Below are 21,106 nucleotides of genomic sequence, written 5' to 3'. Positions count from 1 at the left end.
GGACATTTTCTCCTTTGACATTTGACTAGAACACCTAAATAACAACATTTTCAAATAAATATATTTTCTGGCTCTGCTCTATGTGATTGTAATCAGTAACATAACTTTTGGATTACCCAAAGTCAGTAATGTAATTTGATTACTTTCAGTTACTTTTGGATTACTTTCTCATTAAAAGGTATTAGAAGAAGACAAAAAAGGATCATTTAAATGCATTTGGTGTGTTATCATAGTGTGCTCTGACTTGTGGTTAGACTCGCTCAGGTGGAATAAACTTAAACTTTAACCTCTTTTCAATGCTGAATTTAATTTTATTGAGAAAACAGAAAGGTGTCTTAAAGTATTTTTTCCGCAAACATCCTTTCTGAATTTAAAAGTAATCCAATAAGTAATCATCTAATTTTTGCTGGTAACATAACTGATCATGTGACTTTTTTTGTAATAAGATTACACTTAACTGATGACATGTAATCATTTACTACCCAACCCTGCAGGTGATATAACAATCGGCTAGCTCACAATGCTAGGATATTCCCTTTGTTTCCACTTAGATTTTGATGGAAAAATCTGACATCAAGGGAGGTGCGTATCAAAGCAACCAACCTCCTTTTTTCTTTACCCACAGGCAAACTGAGTGATGCCTTCTCTCCCCTCAATCCCCCCAGCACTCAGAATTCAAGATTTTTGCATTAGACCTCTTGTGTGACTGACTTTAAGATTTGCTGGACCATGCAAAGCCCCAGGTCAATGGCATTTGAGGAAAATTGTTATCAATCTACTTGAATTGGTGAAAGTGGAGGTTGCCTCCAAACCCTGATTTAAAATCTGTTTTTTTCCTCTCCTTATAGGGGTTGGGCTGAGGTTAACTGTTCCTAGATCTGTGCTTAAGGAGAACCTTGGAGCTTTGCTTACATCATTATTGACCGTCTTACCATAAAATGTCATCTGAGTTTGTTATTTGTGGTCACTGTTTGTGGTGACCCTGGAGGTCAGTACTGATCATGGTCAGAGTACATATCCATGTCTCTGTTTTGGGTCGATTGTTGGGATCCTCCAGGGATCCTAACAGCAATATTATCTCAGCCCAGCGCCTAATGATGTAAATACCTGTATTGTCTGTCGTAGAATAATGAGGCATTGCACAATCTTTATTATGCGTAGATTTAGTATTGTGGCCTATATGTTTATAGCACATATTCATGCATACTTCATTACATGTAAAAAAAAATCTGTTTGAGGACAACTCAATGGTATCATGACTAATCATCCTTACTTCAATCCAACCTCATGTCTTTATTCCAAAGTAATGTACTTTTAATCACACTATTGTGATTATGCCCAAAACTTTCCCTTTTTATTGTGCCAAATCTAACTGATTAAATAGAGTATACTCTTTATCCAGTCTGGTCTGCCACTTCCATAGCACGCTAACTTTTTCTTGTAAAGATCTTTTAGAATTAGTGAGTAAACACACTTTCCTTCCAATCCTCATACATGTATTTTTGTCTTCTCTTTAACCCTTTAACGCACCAACCCGAGTAACCCCGGATATTAGTTTGTTTGCCGACACACTACTTTGAGGAACTATAATTTAGAAAATAAATACAAATGGTATGGACAAAATGATTGTCACCCTGGAGCTAGTACTTGGTTACACATTATTTGGCAATGATAACTGCAGAAAATGCTTCTTGTAGTCATCAATGAGCTTGCTGCACCTTTCTACTGGCAATTTGGCCCACTTTTCAGCAGCGAACTGCTCTAATTCTTCAATGTTTGAGGAGGTGCCCTGCTCCAACTGCTGTTTCCAGCTTTCGCTATAGATTTTGGATGTGATTCAAATCTGGACTCTTCGCTGGCCACTGCAGAAGATTTCAACGTCTCTTCTTGAACCATTCTGGGGTGCTTTTTTTTTGTGTGATTGGGGTGATTTTCCTGCTGGAAGACCCACAACCTTCAACGGAGAACCAGTTTTTGGGTTGAACATTGGACTTCAAAACACTTTATAATCTGTTGATTTCATGATACCTTGCGTACGTACGATACCGTACGTTCAAGGCCCCTAGTACCAGAGGCAGCAAAGCAACCCTACAGCATTACCAAACCTCCGCCATATTTTATTTTAGGGAGGGTATTATTTTCATTGGATGCTTTATTTGGTCATCAGTTAACATAGGGCTGATCTGTATTGCCAAATAGTTCTAATTTTGTTTCATTGGTTCAGAGAACATTTTCCCCAGGATTTGCTTTGTTTAGGTGGGTGTGTTTGAGAAGTTCATTCAGGCTTTCTTGTGTCTCCTTCAGCAATGGGTGGGGTCTTCCTATGTTTACCAATTACCAAATTAAGCATTCAAAGAAGAGAACCCCTCCCTACAATCAAATATGGGGGAGGTATGATAATGCTGCGGGGTTGCTTTGCTGCCTCTGGTACCCAGGGGCCTATAACAAAATCTATGTATCTTTTGAAGGTTGTGGATCTTCCAGAAGAACAAAAACCCAAACATACATCAAAAGCACCCTGGAAAGTTTGAAGAAGGAAAAACTGGACTGTTCTGGAGTGGCCACAGAAAACAACAGTTGGCAGTGGGCATCCTTCAAACATTGAAGAATTAGAGCAGTTTGCTGCTGAAGATCGCAGTTTGCTGCTGAAGAGTGGGCCAAGTTTTCAGTAAAACAGTGTAGCAAGCTCATTGATGGCTACAAAAAAAAAAATGGACCGTTTTTTGGGCCAAAGGCTGTGCAACGAAGTACTAGATCCAGGGTGCCAATACTTTTGTCCATGCCACTTGTCTTTATTTTCTAACTAAAATTGGTTCTGCAATGTTGAAAATTCAATAATTTGTGGAGAAACAAACACTTATTTTTCATTTTTTATTTCAACTTATTTTAGGATAAATAAAACAATATTTAAGAAAACTGCAAGGGTGCCAATATATTTGGCTGCATCAATATATGCAAATAAGCCATTGCCATACGAGGATATGCCATTCACTGTGTAAACTTTATTTAACTAAGCAAGTAATTTAAGAACAAATTCTTATTTACAATGACGGCCTACACCGGCCAAACCCGGATGATGCTGGGCCAATTGTGCGCCGCCCTATGGGACTCCCAATCACGGCCGGTTGTGATACAGCTGTGTGTTTACAGGTAGCTGCAACAGTGTGATTTTAGGCATTGCCAGATGAGCTAAAATCTAGTGAGGGATAAACTACAGACAAAAGGGAAAAACAGTATTTTTGGGTAAACTCTGTAAACGTGTAGTTGCACTGAGCCGATGGGGTATAGTAGCCAGCTCGCTCATTCTGTTGCAGACCCTGTTCCAATAACTGCTGCTTACTGTATGTCCCATTTTTGACAACTGAATGGGATGTACCAGCTTGCTTGAATGCCTGCCATTGATGCTAAGGTATATGCTAACTGTGGATAACAGTCGTTCTAGTTCAGAAGTGAGTTTCTTGTTAGCTAGCTAACCAAATAACTCTGGAAACTTAGCTGTAGCCACTAAAGCTGATAAAAACTTTTGGGGGGGAAAAGTCTGCCACTTACCCACTCGTCCAATCGATGACTTACATCCTCCAAGCAGCTAGCTACAACAAGGTTCCGTGTTTTTAGATTGCTAAATAACTACATAAATAGATAGTCTATTAACCACATTATGACTTATGATCAATGTCCATGCTGCTTTGACTGTGTTCAGATGCCAGCCTTTCGCCCGTATTTGTCAAAAATATTGAGTGAGTGAAACTAAGAGTGCATCACCCTAATGGCTTCAGGCAGCAAACAATGATATTATGATTGTCTGTTTGTATAATATCTGCAAAGTTAAAACAGTGTCAGTTCCACTGTAACAAGTTGTAGTTAAACTGGCCAGTCTTTTGTCACTTAATCATGGGATATGCCTGCATGTCCCATGAATCTTGGTGCATGCAGAGCTGGTTGAGGACTACAGAGGGATCCTGCCTCCTACTCACTCCCCGAACCATCTCCCAGACCACATCACCCCCGGTATGGGCGCCATAAATTAGCTGCAAACAAAGTAATTTGCTTTTTTCTCTCCTCCTTCCAGGAGCCATGGAGCCCATCTGGGAAGATTTATGAATATGTTAGAATAGCCTGAGCCAACAGTTTTCAAAGCGGTGAAGTGAAAATCAATTAAACAGGCCTGTAGGCGATTAATCTGGAGAGTGATGGATTAGATGCTCATCGTTGTGCCGCTTGATTCCTGTCCTTTTTGGAAGCAGTTGTAAACATTTAGGAAACAAACAAACAAACATATCAACCAATTAAAACGTGTTAGATGACAGACTTGTCAGATTGATTAGGATGCTAAATTACATTAGCAATTATATTTTATTTTATGAAATCATTGGTGCAAATAGAAGAAGGAATAAATGTTGGCCCCGTGCATGTGATAGGCATCGAAATACACACATTCTCTCCTTTTTGCCTTTCTCTTTAATCTCTCGGCCCTTCTTTCTCTTTTCTCCCTTTCTGTATCTTTTTTATCTATATATTTTCACACATGCACACACATGTACACACACACAAGATAATAGGACAAATCGTGCAACTGATAAAATCGTAATACAATTTTGAGAGGATGCAGTCCATCATACTAATGGTTAATACTGCACCGTATTGAGCTGCCTCTTGGTATTGCAGATGCATCTTGATCTGAGGAATTATTTTCTTTATAAAACTACACTTGCTCGGCCCAGATAACCAATAATATTGGATAATTTTGAAGATGGATAGCTGCTCCCTTTATTCCATCTCTCTACACCGCCATGGAGCCTCATAGAGCCCTGCTACCTGATGAAATCTCTCCACACTGACCTCTTGGTCAACTCTCAATTGGAGGTGGTCATTCAAGAGTGAGTTTCCACTTGGGCCGGCAGGACCATAAATCAGCTATTTCTTTTATCTTAGGCAGCTTTAGGCCCATCTGTGTCAGCAGGCAGCAGGACCCATGGATCAGTTGGGCTGCCATTCAAGCTGCTCCTTTCTCCTCCCAGCCGTGAACTCACACATTCTGGTCTCCCATCGATTGGGATTTAGTTTTTCTGATTTAAGGGTTCTCATTTTTGACAGCTTAATATTACCTAGGCCTCACCTTTTTATGGCCACTTTGTCGTCCATGGAGTTTTAAGTGCCTCTAAAAAGGGTTGATGTTTATGACTTTCTGCAGCACAAGCAGCCTCAACATAGCTCTAGATTGTGTATTGATTTGAGCTTTGAAACCCTGCCATGTATTTATGTTTGGATTTTAAATAGTATGTTGGTTTTGGCAACTGCATCGTTTATGTGTATAATAAGAAAAAGTGCATAAATTACCTGAATGAAAGAAGCAGGACGTTAATACACTAAATTATCAAATGTATGTGGACACCTGCTTGTTAAACATCTCATTCCAAAATCATGGGCATTTATAAGGAGTTGGTCCCCCCTTTGCTGCTTTATCAGCCTCCACTCTTCTTGGAAGGCCTTCTACTAGATGTTGGAACATTGCTGTGGGGGATTGCTTCCATTCAGCAGCAAGAGCATTAGTCAGGTCGGGCAGTGATTTTGGGTGATTAGAACTGGCTCGCAGTCAGAGTTCCAATTCATCCCAAAGGTATTCAATGGGGTTGAGGTCGGGGCTCTGTGCAGGCCAGTCAAGTTCTTCAACCGATCTCGACAAACCATTTCTGTATAGACGTCGCTTTGTGTCCGGGGCATTGTCATGCTGAAACAGGAAAGTGCCTTCCCTAAACTGTTTCCACAAAGTTGGAAGCACAGAATCGTCTAGAATGTCATTGTATGCTGTAGCGTTAAGATGTCCCTTCACTGGAACTAATGGGCCTAGCCCGAACCATGAAAACAGCCCCAGAACATTATTCCTCCTCCACCAAACCTAACAGTTGGCACTATGTATTGTGGTAGGTAGCGTCCTCCTGGCATACGCCAAACCCAGATTTATCTGTCGGACTGCCAGATGGTGAAGCGTGATTCATCACTCCAGAGAACACGTTTCCACTGCTCCAAAGTCCAAAGGCGACATGCTTTACACCACTCCAGACGACCTATGGCATTGCGCATGGTGGTCTTAGGCTCGTGTGAGGCTGTTTGGCAAAGGAAACCCATTTCATGAAGCTCCCGGCGAACAGTTATTGTGCTGACATTGCTTCCAGAGGCAGTTTGGAACTCGGTAGGGATTCTTGCATCCGAGGACAGAACATTTTTGCGCGCTACGTGCTTCAGTATTTGGCAGTCACATTCTGTGAGCTTGTGTGGCCTACCACTTTACGGCTGAACCGTTGTTGCTCCTAGATGTTTCCACTTCACAATAACAATGCTTACAGTTGACTGGGGCAGCTTTAGCAGTGCAGAAATTTGACAAACTGACTTGTTGGAGGTGGCATCCTATGATGGTGCCATGTTGAAAGTCACTGAGCTCTTCAGTAAGGCCATTGTACTGCCAATGTTTGTCTATGGAGATTGCATGGCTGTGTCCTCGATTTTATACACCTGTCGGCAATGGGTGTGGCTGGAATAGCCAAATCCACTCATTTGAAGTGGTGTTTACATACTTTAAATATATATATATATATATATAGAAAGAGAGTTAAATAAAGATATATATATATATATATATATATATATATATATATATATATATATATAGTTGAAGTCAGAAGTTTACATACACCTTAGCCAAATACATTTAAAATCCGTTTTTCACAATTCCTGACATTTAATCCTAGTAAAAATGTCCTGTCTTAGGTCAGTTAGGATCACCACTTTAAGAATGTGAAATATCAGAATAATAGAAGTGAGAATTATTTATTTCATTGTGTATTTCTTTCATCACATTCCCAGTGGGTCAGAAGTTTACATACACTCAATTAGTATTTGGTAGCGTTGCCTTTAAATTGTTTAACTTGGGTCAAACTTTTCTTCCACAACCTTCCCACAATAAGTTGGGTGAATTTTGTCTCATTCCTCCTGACAGAGCAGGTGTAACTGAGTCAGGTTTGTAGGCCTCCTTGCTCGCACATGCTTTTTCAGTTCTGCACACAAATCTTCTATAGGATTGAGGTCAGGGCTTTGTGATGGCCACTCCAATACCTTGACTTTGTTGTCCTTAAGCCATTTTGCCACAACTTTGGAAGTATGCTTGGGGTCATTGTCCATTTGGAAGACCCATTTGCGACCAAATTTTAACTTCCTGACTGATGTCGAGATGTTGCTTCAATATATCCACATAATTGTCCTGCCTCATGATGCCATGTATTTTGTGAAGTGCACCAGTCCATCCTGCAGCAAAGCACCCCCACAACATGACGCTGACACCCCCATGCTTCATGGTTGGGATGGTGTTCTTCGGCTTGCAAGCATCCCCCTTTTCATATACATAATTTTCTAGAAAATGTTATATATATATATATATATATATATATATATATATATATATATATATATATACACAGTTGAAGTCGGAAGTAAACATACTCTTAGGTTGGAGTCATTAAACCTCATTTTTCAACCACTCCACAAATGTCTTGATAACAAACTATGGTTTTGGCAAGTTGGTTAAGACATCTACTTTGTGCATGACACAAGTAATTTTTCCAACAATTGTTTATTTCAAGGCCTACCTTCAAACTCAGTGCCTCTTTGCTTGACATCATGTGAAAATGAAAAAAAATCAGCCAAGACCTCAGAAAAAAAATTGTAGACCTCCACAAGTCTGGTTCATCCTTGGGAGCAATTTCCAAACACCTGAAGGTACCACGTTCATCTGTACAAACAATAGTATGCAAGTATAAACACCATGGGACCACGCAGCCGTCATACCGCTCAGGAAGGAGACGCGTTCTGTCTCCTAGAGATGAACGTACTTTTGTGCGAAAGTGCAAATCCATCCCAGAACAACAGCAAAGGACCTTGTGAAGATACTGGAGGAAATAGGTACAGAAGTATCTATATCCACAGTAAAACGAGTCCTATATTGACATAACCTGAAAGGCCGTTCAGCAAGGAAGAAGCCACTGCTCCAAAACCACCATAAAAAAGCCAGACTACAGTTTGCAACTGCACATAGGGACAAAGATTGTACTTTTTGGAGATATGTCCTTTGGTCTGATGAAACAAAAATAGAACTGTTTGGCCATAATGACCATCATTATGTTTGGAGGAAAAAGGGGAAGGCTTGCAAGCCTAAAGAACACCATCCCAACCGTGAAGCATGGGAGTGGCAGCATCATGTTGTGGGGGTGCTGTTCTGCAGGAGGGACTGGTGCACTTCACAAAATACATGGCATCATGAGGCAGGACAATTTTGTGGATATATTGAAGCAACATCTCAAGACATCAGTCAGGAAGTTAAAGCTTGGTCGCAAATGGGTCTTCCAAATGGACAATGACCCCAAGCATACTTCCAAAGTTGTGGCAAAATGGCTTTTTAAGGACGACAAAGTCAAGGTATTGGAGTGGCCATAACAAAGCCCTGACCTCAATCCTATTGAAGATTTGTGGGCAGAACTGAAAAAGCATGTGCGAGCAAGGAGGCCTACAAACCTGACTCAGTTACACCTGCTCTGTCAGGAGGAATGGGCCAAAATTCACCCAACTTATTGTGGGAAGCTTGTGGAAGGCTACCTGAAACGTTTGACCCAAGTTAAACAATTTAGAGTCAATGCTACCAAATAATAATTGAGTGTATGTAAACTTCTGACCTACTGGCATTGTGATGAAAGAAATAAACAATTAAATCAATCATTTTCACTTCTATTATTCTGACATTTCACATTCTTAAAATAAAGTGGTAATCCTAACTGACCAAAGACAGGGAATATTTACTAGAATTAAATGTCAGGAATTGTGAAAAACTGAGTTTAAATGTATTTGGGTAAGATGTATGCAAACTTCCGACTTCAACTATATATACTGTATATAGATATATATATATATATATATCTCTCTCTCTCTCTCTCTCTATATATATATATATATATATAGTGTATACTAATCATTTTGATCAAAATCCTTCTCTTTCAAACTCCCTTCTTCCATGTGACATTAGATTTTTATTAGCAAGTAGTTGTATCTGTTTACAGCCGAGATGGAAGTGTTAAAGCTTGCACACATCGGTGTCACACCTTTCTGTCTAGGCCCCTCCAGGATTCATGTCGAACATGTGCTTTGTGGTTGAACCCATAAAGTGTGTGTGTGATATCAGCAGACGATCCCACCAGCCGAGTTCCTGCTCGCGCTTCTGTGCACAGGAACACATGGCTGAAGGCGTTAAATTCTACTGGTGCACGTGACTGAGCAGCTTGTGCTCTCTCACAATACCGTCTTCGAAAAAAAGTTTCTTTCTAGAAGCCTTTTTGGTTCCAGGTAGAACCCTTTTTGGATCCAGGTAGAACCATTTTGGGTTCCATGTAGAACTATTTCTACGGAAGGTTCTACATGCAACCAAAAAGGGTTCTACCTGGATCCAAATAGGGTTCTACCTTGATCCAAAAAGTGTTCTCCTATTGGGACAGCCGCAGAATCCTTTTGGAACCCTTTTTTTCTAAGAGTGTACAAAAAACAAACATTTCCAATTTCACTGTGTGAAAACATATCTTTGCACAGTTAATGACTAGAGCTCTGAGTGATTACTATCAGATAGTTACAGATTGTGTAAGGACATTCATTTGATAACAGCAATACAAAAAGCACTATATATTTGCAACTGTCTGCAGGCACTGCTATTACAAAATCGTGTAAAAGTACTACTGTTAATAAATCAATAACATTATTGTCCCTGCTGTGGTTGTGATGCTGTGTTGGAACTGTAGAAGAAAACAAGTTATCAACGCTTTAGTATTGCCCTGACTCACCTCATCTCTCTGTGTCTCTGTGTCCAGTGTTCAGCACCATTGGCAATATTTCAACACCATGGACAGCTCATCTTGTACTCCCCACCTGGTTCAATCAACCAAATGCTGCAACGTGCAATTTCTGCCTTGCCCTTTATGAGAAGGCGGTAGTCGGCCTGAATGCCAGGGCAATTTATATATGTAATTTTCTGTTTTTACAGAAATTACGATAGCCTCTCATTATTCTTTGAGGAAACACAATAATTATTAGGTTCCTCTGTATATAGTTGTACAGTATATAGAGCGATGTTGTTGTTTCACAGAATATTGGCCTGGGCCACCACAATCCTGCTACTAAATGCAACCCAAACATTATTGTGGGGTGCATTCAACGTAAACTACAGTTGTATGGATGCATTTCTCCAGATACGCTCCGGCAGTGCTCTATTGTTTTTACTAGTCTAGGTATTTGCATAATGTGTTCCAGTATTCATAAAAATGTTATGAAATCCAGTTGTCTACTTGAGAGATGAGGTAGGTAATACATCATGCATTTGTGCGATTTTCTCAAAATGAAACCAGTGATTTAATTTAAGTGTTGGAAGATATCAAGGGCAATATACAGAACATTATTCCTATTTATTAATTCTTAAATGAGCTTGTCGGTCTCCTACAAAATAATCTACTGCACCAGCAGTCCTGTTTGACAACACTGCGGATAATTTGCCCAGAACAGACATAAAAACAATTCTAAGTAAGGCACAGCCAGAACCGTAAAAAGCTGCATTCTAAGAAATTTGGATTTTTACAATCAATACAGTTTTCTGTCAAGGCATAGTTTGAACAAACACACTAAGCTAGCCAGAACGTAAAAAACTGTATACGAAAAAATGGAGATGACTAGCGACATTAGCTACACTGTAGAGGAGTCCGAGGTTGATCTGAACAAAGCGGGAGCACAAAGCAGAGAATTAACAGTTACGGTCTTAACACCACCATGCGGCCCCTTTGATTACAAGGGACATGGGCGAGCCTACGATGAGTAAAAAGAGGTGGATTTCCAGTTTAGGGGTTTTCATGTTTTATGCGGTACTAAAATGAGCCGGTGTAATTTAATGCCCCATTCAAAGTAATGCACTTTATTGCACCGGTGGATTAAATAATGATTATTTTGCGAATTTGTGGCCACACAATGGTCTATTAATCTTTGATGAAACTGTATCTTATGAGGCGGAGCGGGGCATCACAACGAGCAGCGAGTGTTAGCGAGGAGTCGTGAACGCTTGACCGCCGCCCGCACTAGCTCATCCATCAACATACCAAAAACTCTGGGAGAAAGAGCGAGACAGCAAAGTCACGGGCACAGGACACTTTTCTGCATTCATGGGCCACTTTTTAGCATTCACGGAAGCCTGAGTCCTGCCACAGTGTATGTACGTTATATGTGAGGGAAATACCTTAGCCTATGATGCAATCAGATTAGCTGGTATTCAAGGTCCTATTTATTTAGTGGCAGAGTGAGTCAGAGGGCTTAATGTGAATTATGTGCACTGACGGAGCATGAAGTTAGAGGTTATCAAACAGTGGCAAAATAATTCTGATATTTGCATCCATTTTATTAAGTAAATCTTTAGTTAAACTCCTTGATGTGCTGCCTCTCTGGCTTCTGATGGTTTGCGGTGCTACCGAAACAATATCCAGCACTCATTTAGCTATTATACTGAAAGGAGACTAAGTGTTTAAGGGTGGCATCATTTTAGCATAAAAATAAGTTGTTTTACCTAAAGTGCAAGATATTTTTATAGACTCATTTTATTACACAGATTTTTTTTCATTTTGATTTGAAGTAGAGGAGACCTTAAGATGGGGCAGTTATGACTGAATAAGAGTGAGAGATGGGGAATAAGAAGTGGGGAGAGAGAGAGAAATGGATGTGGGACAGAGAGAGTGGTGTGCTAGAGAGATGAAGCAGTGAGAGTGAGTCAGAGAGAGACAGAAAAAATAATGAAGAGAGGCAGAAAGAGAGAGAGTCCTCTGACTGGCTGAGCAGTGTCTGTGTGAGTCCTGCAGTCTGGGCAGTGATTCTGTAATATCTAAAGGAGAATGAGTGGCCCTGGTGCTAGGAGGGAGAATAAGGGGGTTGAAAAACTCTGTGTTATTTTGCACTCGGCCGCTGGCACTGCCTCTGTCAGCGAGCGGCGTCGATCCGTGAACTCGCCATCTGGATTCCCCCACAAATCACATTACATTTTAGGGCTCAGGAATACATCAAGCTAAATGAATATTGGCTCCGGGGGCCGCAGACAGGCCTGATGGAAAAAGAGTCCTTTGCAATCCAACTCTTTGTGGTCAGATATGATCCATCCATCCCTCTCTTCCTTTCTCATCCACCCCTGATCGGCACTGGGACTGATGAGAACGACAGTGGTGAATGGAGTATTCTGTCACAGAGGGAATACAAAGCAAAGTTACACGTTGGGATTAAATGTCGTGAGAATACTGAGACACAGAGCGGAGTAGCAAGATACAACATGAACTCATAGAAATCTGTGTATGCCTATACACTACGGACATAGACCTCGTGTCGAAACGTTGCACTCAATACAACTACGGGAGCATTCAACAGTGTGCACTTATCAAACTTTCTTTTCTCTCATAGAGGAAGGTTGCATTGTACTGTTTTAACCTTACCTAGAGATGGACATGGTTTCATTGCTTAGTCAAGTTACACGAAAGGAAAGGTATTACTTAGTATTATAAGGAAAGCTAACCACAGGTAGGTTTAATTCTTTACAATATTTATTAGCAAATTATGAACTTTGATAAATGGCGCTGTGTGATTAAGCTTAATGTATTTTGATCTAAAGACCTTCATTTACTTTGTAGCCACCCACCAGTTTTGAGTTTAGCTTTTATTTCGTGGATTTAATGAACGGCATACTCATATTCATTCTCCAACTGTTTATTTGCTGTCAAGATATTGTTAGATACAAGAATGTATAAAAATAGATGGCTGCACTGGACAAAATAAAAAACATATTTGCATTTTATTTCATAATGTGTCTTTTTGTTGATTTTAAAGCCCAGTTTTCATATTTGGGTAAAACGCAAGTAAATCAATCAAATCAAAGTTTATTGGTCGCGTACACATATTTGCAGGCGTTACCGCAGGTCCAAAAATAAATGTTATTTGTCACATGCGCCGAATACGACAGGTGTAGACCGTACAGTGACATGCTGAATACAACAGGTGTAGACCGTACAGTGACATGCTGAATACAACAGGTGTAGACCGTACAGTGAAATGCTGAATACAACAGGTGTAGACCTTACAGTGAAATGCTTACTTACAAGCACTTAACCAACAATGCTTTAAGAAGCTTTAAGAAAAAAAGTGATAAGTAAAAAAAATAGATAAAAGTAACAAATAATTAAACAGCAGCAGTAAAATAATAATAGCGAGGCTATATACAGGGGGTACCGGTACAGAGTCAATGTGCGGGGGCACTGGTTAGTCGAGGTAATTGAGGTAATATGTACATGTAGGTAGAGTTAAAGTGACTATGCACAGATAAACAGAGAGTAGCAGCAGCGTAAAAGAGGGGTCTGGGTGGCCCCTTGATTAGCTGTTCAGGAGTCTTATGGCTTGGGCATAGAAGCTGTTAAGAAGCCTTTTGGACCTAGACTTGGCACTCCGGTACTGCTTGCCGTGCGTTAGCAGAGATAACAGTCTTTGACTAGGATGGCTGGAGTCTTAGACAATTTTTAGGGCCTTCCTCTGACACTGCCTGGTATAGAGGTCCTGGATGGCAGGAAGCTTGGCCCGAGTGATGTACTTTGCCGTACGCACTACCGTCTGTAGTGCCTTGCGGTCGGAGGCCGAGCAGTTGTCATACAAGGCGGTGATGCAACCAGTCAGGATGCTTTCGATGGTGCAGCTGTAGAACCTTTTGAGGATCTGAGAACCCATGCCAAATCTTTTCAGTCTCCTGAGGGGGAATAGACTTTGTCGTGCCCTCTTCAAGACTTTCTTAGTGTGTGGACCATGATAGTTTGTTGGTGATGTGGACACCAAAGAACTTGAAGCTCTCAAGGTGAAGCAAAATGCTTGTTTCTTGCTCCAACAGTGCAATTCACACATAATCCAAGTATGGAAACATAATTAGTTCAATCACTCATTAGCACAATAACAACACATTATTTTCAGAGGCGCTGTTTGCACTAAAGTAAAAGCTATTATGAATATATTGCCTTGACAAGATGCAATTTTATTTGAGGATGAAAAATCTATTAAGTTATTTTATAATACAGTGGCTTGTATTTTCAGTGTAAAGAGGTACTTTCAGTCCAACCATCTTCCAGATTACTAAGGCTAGGTCACCGCTAACATAAGAGAGGCAATTATCCATTCAGGGTGTATGGAGGAGTCAGGATTCACCAAAATGGACAGTTTGGTTGTCAAGGTTGATCACAAAAGAGCCTCCTAAACTCAAAAGTTTCTCATTAGCAAACTAGTTTCCTCCTTGCTGACCTGACGATATGATTTGAGAATATCATTTGCCAAACTGTTTACACACACACACACACACACACACACACACACACACACACACACACACACACACACACACACACACACACACACACACACACACACACACACACACACACACACACACACACACACAAGGAGCAGGTAATACATGACTGCTGTGTTAAATAAACCAAGACACAACAAGACAGCAGGCATCAATCACTGTTCCATTTTGTCACATCATGAATAGCCCTCCAGAGAAAGTCAGCTCAAAGTCAAACAAGGGCAAACTTTTACACCAACTTCATCAATATGCGTTAATGTACAGAATCTGTCATGACAAAATGTAACCTGAAAACCCCATCAGTGACATTGAGGCATACTGTATTGGTTTAAAGGTATAGACACACAAAAAGTATGATAAGGTACATGAAAGTTCAAGAAGGAATTTCTGCCAAAAAATAAAAACATTTTGATGAGAAAAAAAAAGTTTACGTTCAAGCGGCTCTCCTGTGAAGTAGTGACCCGCGACTTATGCCTAGTTTCCTGAAACGGGTCACATATTATGGCAAGAACAGCTCAAATAAGCAAAGAGAAATGACAGTCCATCATTATTTTAAGAAAATGTGAAGAACTTTAAAAGTTTATTCAAGTGCAGTCGCAAAAACCATCAAGTGCTATGATGAAACTGGCTCTCATGAGGACCGCCACAGGAAAGGAAGACCCAGAGTTACCTCTGCTGCAGAGGATAAGTTCATTACAGTTACCAGCCTCAGAAAGCGGCAATTAACTGCCCCTCATTTTTCAGCCCAAATAAATGCTTCACAGAGTTCAAGTAACAGACACATCTCAACATCAACTGTTCAGAGGAGACTGTGTGAATCAGGTCTTCGTGGTTGAATTGTTGCCAAGACACCACTACTAAAGGACACCAACAAGAAGAAGAGACTTGCTTGGGCCAAGAAACACGAGCAAGAGACATTAGACCAGTGGAAATCTGTCCTTTGGTCTGATGAGTCCAAATTGGAGATTTTTGGTTCCAACTGTTGTGTCTTTGTAAAACGCAGAGTATGTGAACGGATGATCTCCGCATGTGATCTCCGCGGCCAGGCACGACTCCAACACCATCATTAAGTTTGCAGACGACACAACAGTGTTAGGCCTGATCACCGATAACGATGAGACAGCCTATAGGGAGGAGGTCAGAGACCTGGCCAGGTGGTGCCAGAATAACAACCTATCCCTCAACGTGATCAAGACTAAGAAGATGATTGTGGACGACAGGAAAAGGAGGACCGAGCACGCCCCCATTCTCATCGACGGGGCTCTAGTGGAGCAGGTTGAGAGCTTCAAGTTCCTTGGTGTCCACATCACCAACAAACTAGAATGGTTCAAACACAACAAGACAGTCGTGAAGAGGGCACGACAAAGCCTATTCCCCGTCAGGAAACTAAAAAGATTTGGCATGGGTTCTCAGATCCTCAAAAGGTTCTACAGCTGCAACATCGAGAGCATCCTGACTGGTTGCATCACTGCCTGGTACGGCAATTGCTCTGCCTCCGACCGCAAGGCACTACAGTGGGTAGTGCGTACGGCCCAGTACATCACTGGGGCTAAGCTGCCTGCCATCCAGGACCTCTACACCAGGCGGTGTCAGAGGAAGGCCCTAAAAATTGTCAAAGACCCCAGTCACCCCAGTCATAGACTGTTCTCTCTACTACCGCATGGCAAGCGGTACCGGAGTGCCAAGTCTAGGACAAACAGTTTTTACCCCCAAGCCATAAGATTCCTGAACAGGTAATCAAATGGCTACCCTGACTATTTGCATTGTGTGCCCCCCCCAACCCCTCTTTTACGCTACTGCTACTCCCTGTTTATCATATATGCATAGTCACTTTAACAATACATTCATGTACATACTACCTCAATTGGTCCGACCAACCAGTGCTCCCGCACATTGGCTACCCAGGCTATCTGCATTGTGTCCCGCCACCCACCACCCGCCAACCCCTATTTTACGCTACTGCTACTCTCTGTTCATCATATATGCATAGTCACTTTAACCATATCTACATGTACGTACTACCTCAATCAGCCCGACTAACCGGTATCTGTATGTAGCCTCGATACTTTTATAGCCTCGCTACTGTATATAGCCTCGCTACTGTTATTTTTCACTGTCTTTTTACTGTTGTTTTTATTTCTTTACTTACCTATTGTTCACCTAATACCTTTTTTGCACTATTGGTTAGAGCCTGTAAGTAAGCATTTCAGTGTAAGGTCTACACCTGTTGTATTCGGCGCACGTGACAAATAAACTTTGATTTGATTTGTGTGGTTCCCACTGTGAAGCATGGAGGAGGGGATGTGATGGTGTGGGGGTGCTTTGCTGGTGACACTGTCTGTGATTTATTTAGAATTCAAGGCACACTTAACCTGTTTGGGCTGCAAGCACCGACGTCGGTACACTTATGACAACATCCAGCTCAAGTGCAGGGCGCGAAATTCAAAATATATATTTTTAAAATATTTAACTTTCACACATTAACAAGTCCAATACAGCATTTGAAAGATAAACATCTTGTGAATCCAGCCAACATGTCCGATTTTTAAAATGTTTTACAGCGAAAACACCACGTATATTTATGTTAGTTCACCACCAAATACAAAAGAGGACAGACATTTTTCACAGCACAGGTAGCATGCAGGTAGCATGCACAAAGCCAACCTAACTAACCTAGAACCAACCAAACTAACCTAGAAACAACTTCCTCAGATGACAGTCCTATAACATGTTACACAATAAATCTATGTTTTGTTCGAAAAATGTGCATATTTGAGCTATAAATCAGTTTTACATTACTGCTACCATCACAGCTACAGTCAGAAATAACACGGGAGTAGCCAGAGTAAATACAGACACCAACGTCAACTACCTAATTACTCATCATAAAACATTTCAGAAAAATATATGGTGTATAGCAAATGAAAGACAAAGATCTTGTGAATACAGCCAATATTTCCGATTTTTTAAGTGTTTTACAGCGAAAACACAATATAGCGTTATATTAGCTTACTGCAATAGCTAACACACAACAGCATTGATTCCAGGTAATCGGTAGCGATAGCACAGTTCGACAGATATATGAAATAGCATCCCAAATTGGGTCCTACCTTTGTTGATCTTCCATCAGAATGTTGTACAAGGGGTCCTTTGTCCAGAACCGTCTTTGTTTGGATCCAGAACGAACTCTTTCCCTCTTGAATTAGCAAGCACACTGGCCATGCGGCGCTAACCTCTCCTTCGTGAACAAAGTCATACAACGCAACACGCCTAAAGTCCCGAATAAATTTCAATAATATAATAAAACTATATTGAAAAAACATACTTTAGGATGATATTGTGACATGTATCAAATAAAATCTAAGCCGGAGATGGTATTCGCCCATAACGACGGCTTGCCAGAAGGCGAGTCCAGGTTCAACTTCGCGCTTTCTAAAAGAAAAAAAAATGGCGGACCCTTCATTCCAAGATGATGTATTCAATCTCAGAACAAGATAATCAACTCATTTCTGCTCTCACTTCCTCTTGACACCCAGGGGAAGGTGTATGACGTGTATGTATAGTCCTAAGCGACATGCCCATTTATAGACAAGCTCTTGAACAGAGACCTCGCTTTCAGAAATCTCACTTCCGGATAGGAAGTGGGCTGCAGAAGGAGTTCTGTTTCACTTAGAGAAATAATTCAAACGGTTTTAGAAACTAGAGAGTGTTTTCTATCCAATAGTAATAATAATATGCATATTGTACGAGCAAGAATTGAGTACGAGGCCGTTTGAAATGGGCACATTTTTCCAGGTTACTCAATACTGCCCCTTCAGCCTGAAGAAGTTAACCAGCATGGCTACCACAGCATTCTGCAGCGATATATCATCCCACCTGGTTTGTGCTTAGTGGGACTATCATTTGTTTTCAACCGGACAATGACCCAACACACCTCCAGGCTGTGTAAGGGCTGTTTGACCAAGAAGGAGAGTGATGGAGTGCTGCATCAGATGACCTGGCCTCCACAATCACCAGACCTCAACCCAATTGAGATGTTTTGGGATGAGTCGGACCGCAGAGTGAAGGAAAAGCAGCCAACAAGTGCTCAGCATATGTGGGAACTCCTTCAAAACTGTTGGAAAAGCATTCCTTCTGAAGCTGGTTGAGAGAATAGCAAGACTGTGCAAAGTTGTCATCAAGGCAAAGGGTGGCTACTTTGAAGAATCTCAAATATATTTTGATTTATTTAACACGTTTTTGGTTACTACATGATTCTATATGTGTTCTTTCCTAGTTTTGATGTCTTCACTATTATTCTACAATGTAGAAAAAGTTAAAATAAAGAAAGACCCTTGAATGAGTAGGTGTGTCCAAACTTTTGACTGATACTGAATATAGATTTTAAACCTGTATCTCAACATATCTACACTGATACAGATGTACAGGTTAAACTTTCAGTTCAAATGCAATTTCATACCAACCTCCCTTTTTCAAAACAGCATAACTGTGTTTTAGACGTGTTTCTTATGAACCATTTCCCTTTGTGTTCCAGGTCTCCAGGTCATCTTTCCAGAGTACCTCCAGGAGAAGTTTGTCCAGTCAGCTCTGAGCTACATCATGTGTAACGGGGAGGGGGAGTACGTCTGCCGGAACAGCCAGTGTATCTGCATGTGTTCTGACGAGTACCCACAATGCAACTGTCCCATCACCGACATCCAGATAATGGAGAACACCCTGCTGGGACAGGCGGAGTCATGGGCAACCTCTTACAAGGACTTTGAGAACTCAGGTAAGCAGGGACGGATATTTGATAGCAAATTCTAGTTTACTGTAAGTCGTATTAGTCTACTGTACAGTCTACTATAGTTTTGTTCAGCCATGTGTCTTCGTCCACAAACAATATGGGTGTGGTAATCGAAGTTACTGTTGAGTACCTGTAACAGATTATTAACATTATGCTTAATTATTTTGTTATCCTCTAACGAGTCACAAACCCGGATCCGGGATCCCCCCCCATCAAAAAAGCTGACTAGCATAGCCTAGCCTAACGCCACAGGGATATCATATAACATAATTTTCATGAAATCACAAGTCCAATACAGCAAATGAAAGATAAACATATTGTGAATCCAGCCATCATTTCCGATGTTTAAAATGTTTTACAGCGAAAACGCAATATGTATTTCTATTAGCTAACCACAATAGCAAAAGACTCAACCGCATATTTTCACAATTTTTTTACTGCATAGGTAGCTATCACAAAACCGACCAAATAGAGATATAATTAGTCACTAACCAAGAAACAACTTCATCAGATGACAGTCTTATAACATGTTATACAATAAATCTATGTTTTGTTCGAAAATGTGCATATTTGAGGTATAAATCATAGTTTTACATTGCAGCTACCATCAAAAATATCACCAAAGCAGCCAGAATAATTACAGAGAGCAATGTGAAATACCCAAATACTCATCATAAAACATTTATGAAAAATACATGGTGTACAGCAAATGAAAGATAAACATCTTGTGAATCCAGCCAATATTTCAGATTTTTTAAGTGTTTTACAGCGAAAACACAATATAGCATTATATTAGCTTACCACAATAGCCAAACACACAACCGCATTCATTCACCGCAAAGATAGCATTCGCAAAAACCAGCAAAAGATATAAAATTAATCACTAACCTTGACCAACTTCATCAGATGACAGTCTTATAACACATGTTACACAATACATATATGTTTTGTTCGAAAATGTGCATATTTAGAGGTACAAATCTTGGTTTTACATTGTGAATACGTAGCCAAAATGCACAAAATTCTCCGGAGATATTTTGGACAGTCACCTAATCTAATCAAAGAACTCATCATAAACTTTACTAAAAAATACATGTTGGACAGCAAATGAAAGATACACTAGTTCTTAATGCAATCGCCATGTTAGATTTTTAAAAAGAACTTTACCATAACAAACAGCTTACGTTATAGCGAGACAGCGCCCGCAAAAAGGAAGGAAAATAGGACTAAACATTTTCCACAGAAATACGAAATAACATCATAAATGGTTCTTACTTTTGCTGAGCTTCCATCAGAATCTTGTACAAGGAGTCCTTTGTCCAGAATAAATCGTTGTTTGGTTTTAGAATGTCCTCTTCTCCTGTCGAATTAGCAACATTAGCTAGCCATGTGGCGCGAACATGCCCAAATTCTCCTGACGCAAAGAAAGGAAAATTCCAAAACTCGCAATAAACGTTGAAGAAACTGATACAACTCGGTTGAAAAAAAACTACTTTATGATGTTGTTATCACATCTATCAAATAAAATCAGAGCCGGAGACATCCACCGTCTATACCGAACGCTTTTCAGAAGCCAATGCTGATGTCCTTCCCGCGCCTAGGTAGAGAAAGGAAATTGTGGTCACGTCATTCCAAGAGCTCTTGTTCGACCTCAGATCAAGCTAGACACCCCATTCCACCTTCCACTGCCTGTTGACATCTAGTGGAAGGCATATGCAGTGCATGCAAATCCATAGAAATTAGGCAATTGAATAGGCAGGCCCTGGAACAAAGCATCGTTTTCAGATTTTTAACTTCCTTTCTGGAAGTTTGGTGCCAAATGAGTTCTGTTTTACTCACAGCTATAATTCAAACAGTTTTAGAAACTTGAG

The 21,106-nt window shown here is 40.5% G+C and overlaps 1 protein-coding gene across 1 annotated transcript in view; it reads left to right on the top strand.

Annotated features, from left to right (window-relative positions):
- The window catches only part of LOC120026404 (BMP/retinoic acid-inducible neural-specific protein 1-like), a 116,714-nt gene that overhangs the window by 79,640 nt on the left and 15,968 nt on the right, over positions 1 to 21,106 (top strand). The window contains exon 5 of the mRNA XM_038971263.1: positions 18,984 to 19,220. Coding sequence (XP_038827191.1) covers positions 18,984 to 19,220 — 237 coding nt within the window. The remainder of the gene's footprint in view (positions 1 to 18,983; positions 19,221 to 21,106) is intronic.

This window comes from Salvelinus namaycush, chromosome 31, assembly GCF_016432855.1.
Source record: "Salvelinus namaycush isolate Seneca chromosome 31, SaNama_1.0, whole genome shotgun sequence".
Classification (NCBI taxonomy): Eukaryota; Metazoa; Chordata; class Actinopteri; order Salmoniformes; family Salmonidae; genus Salvelinus; species Salvelinus namaycush.
The sequence above is the reverse complement of the archived record's forward strand: the minus strand, read 5'-3'. Positions and strand labels throughout refer to the sequence as shown.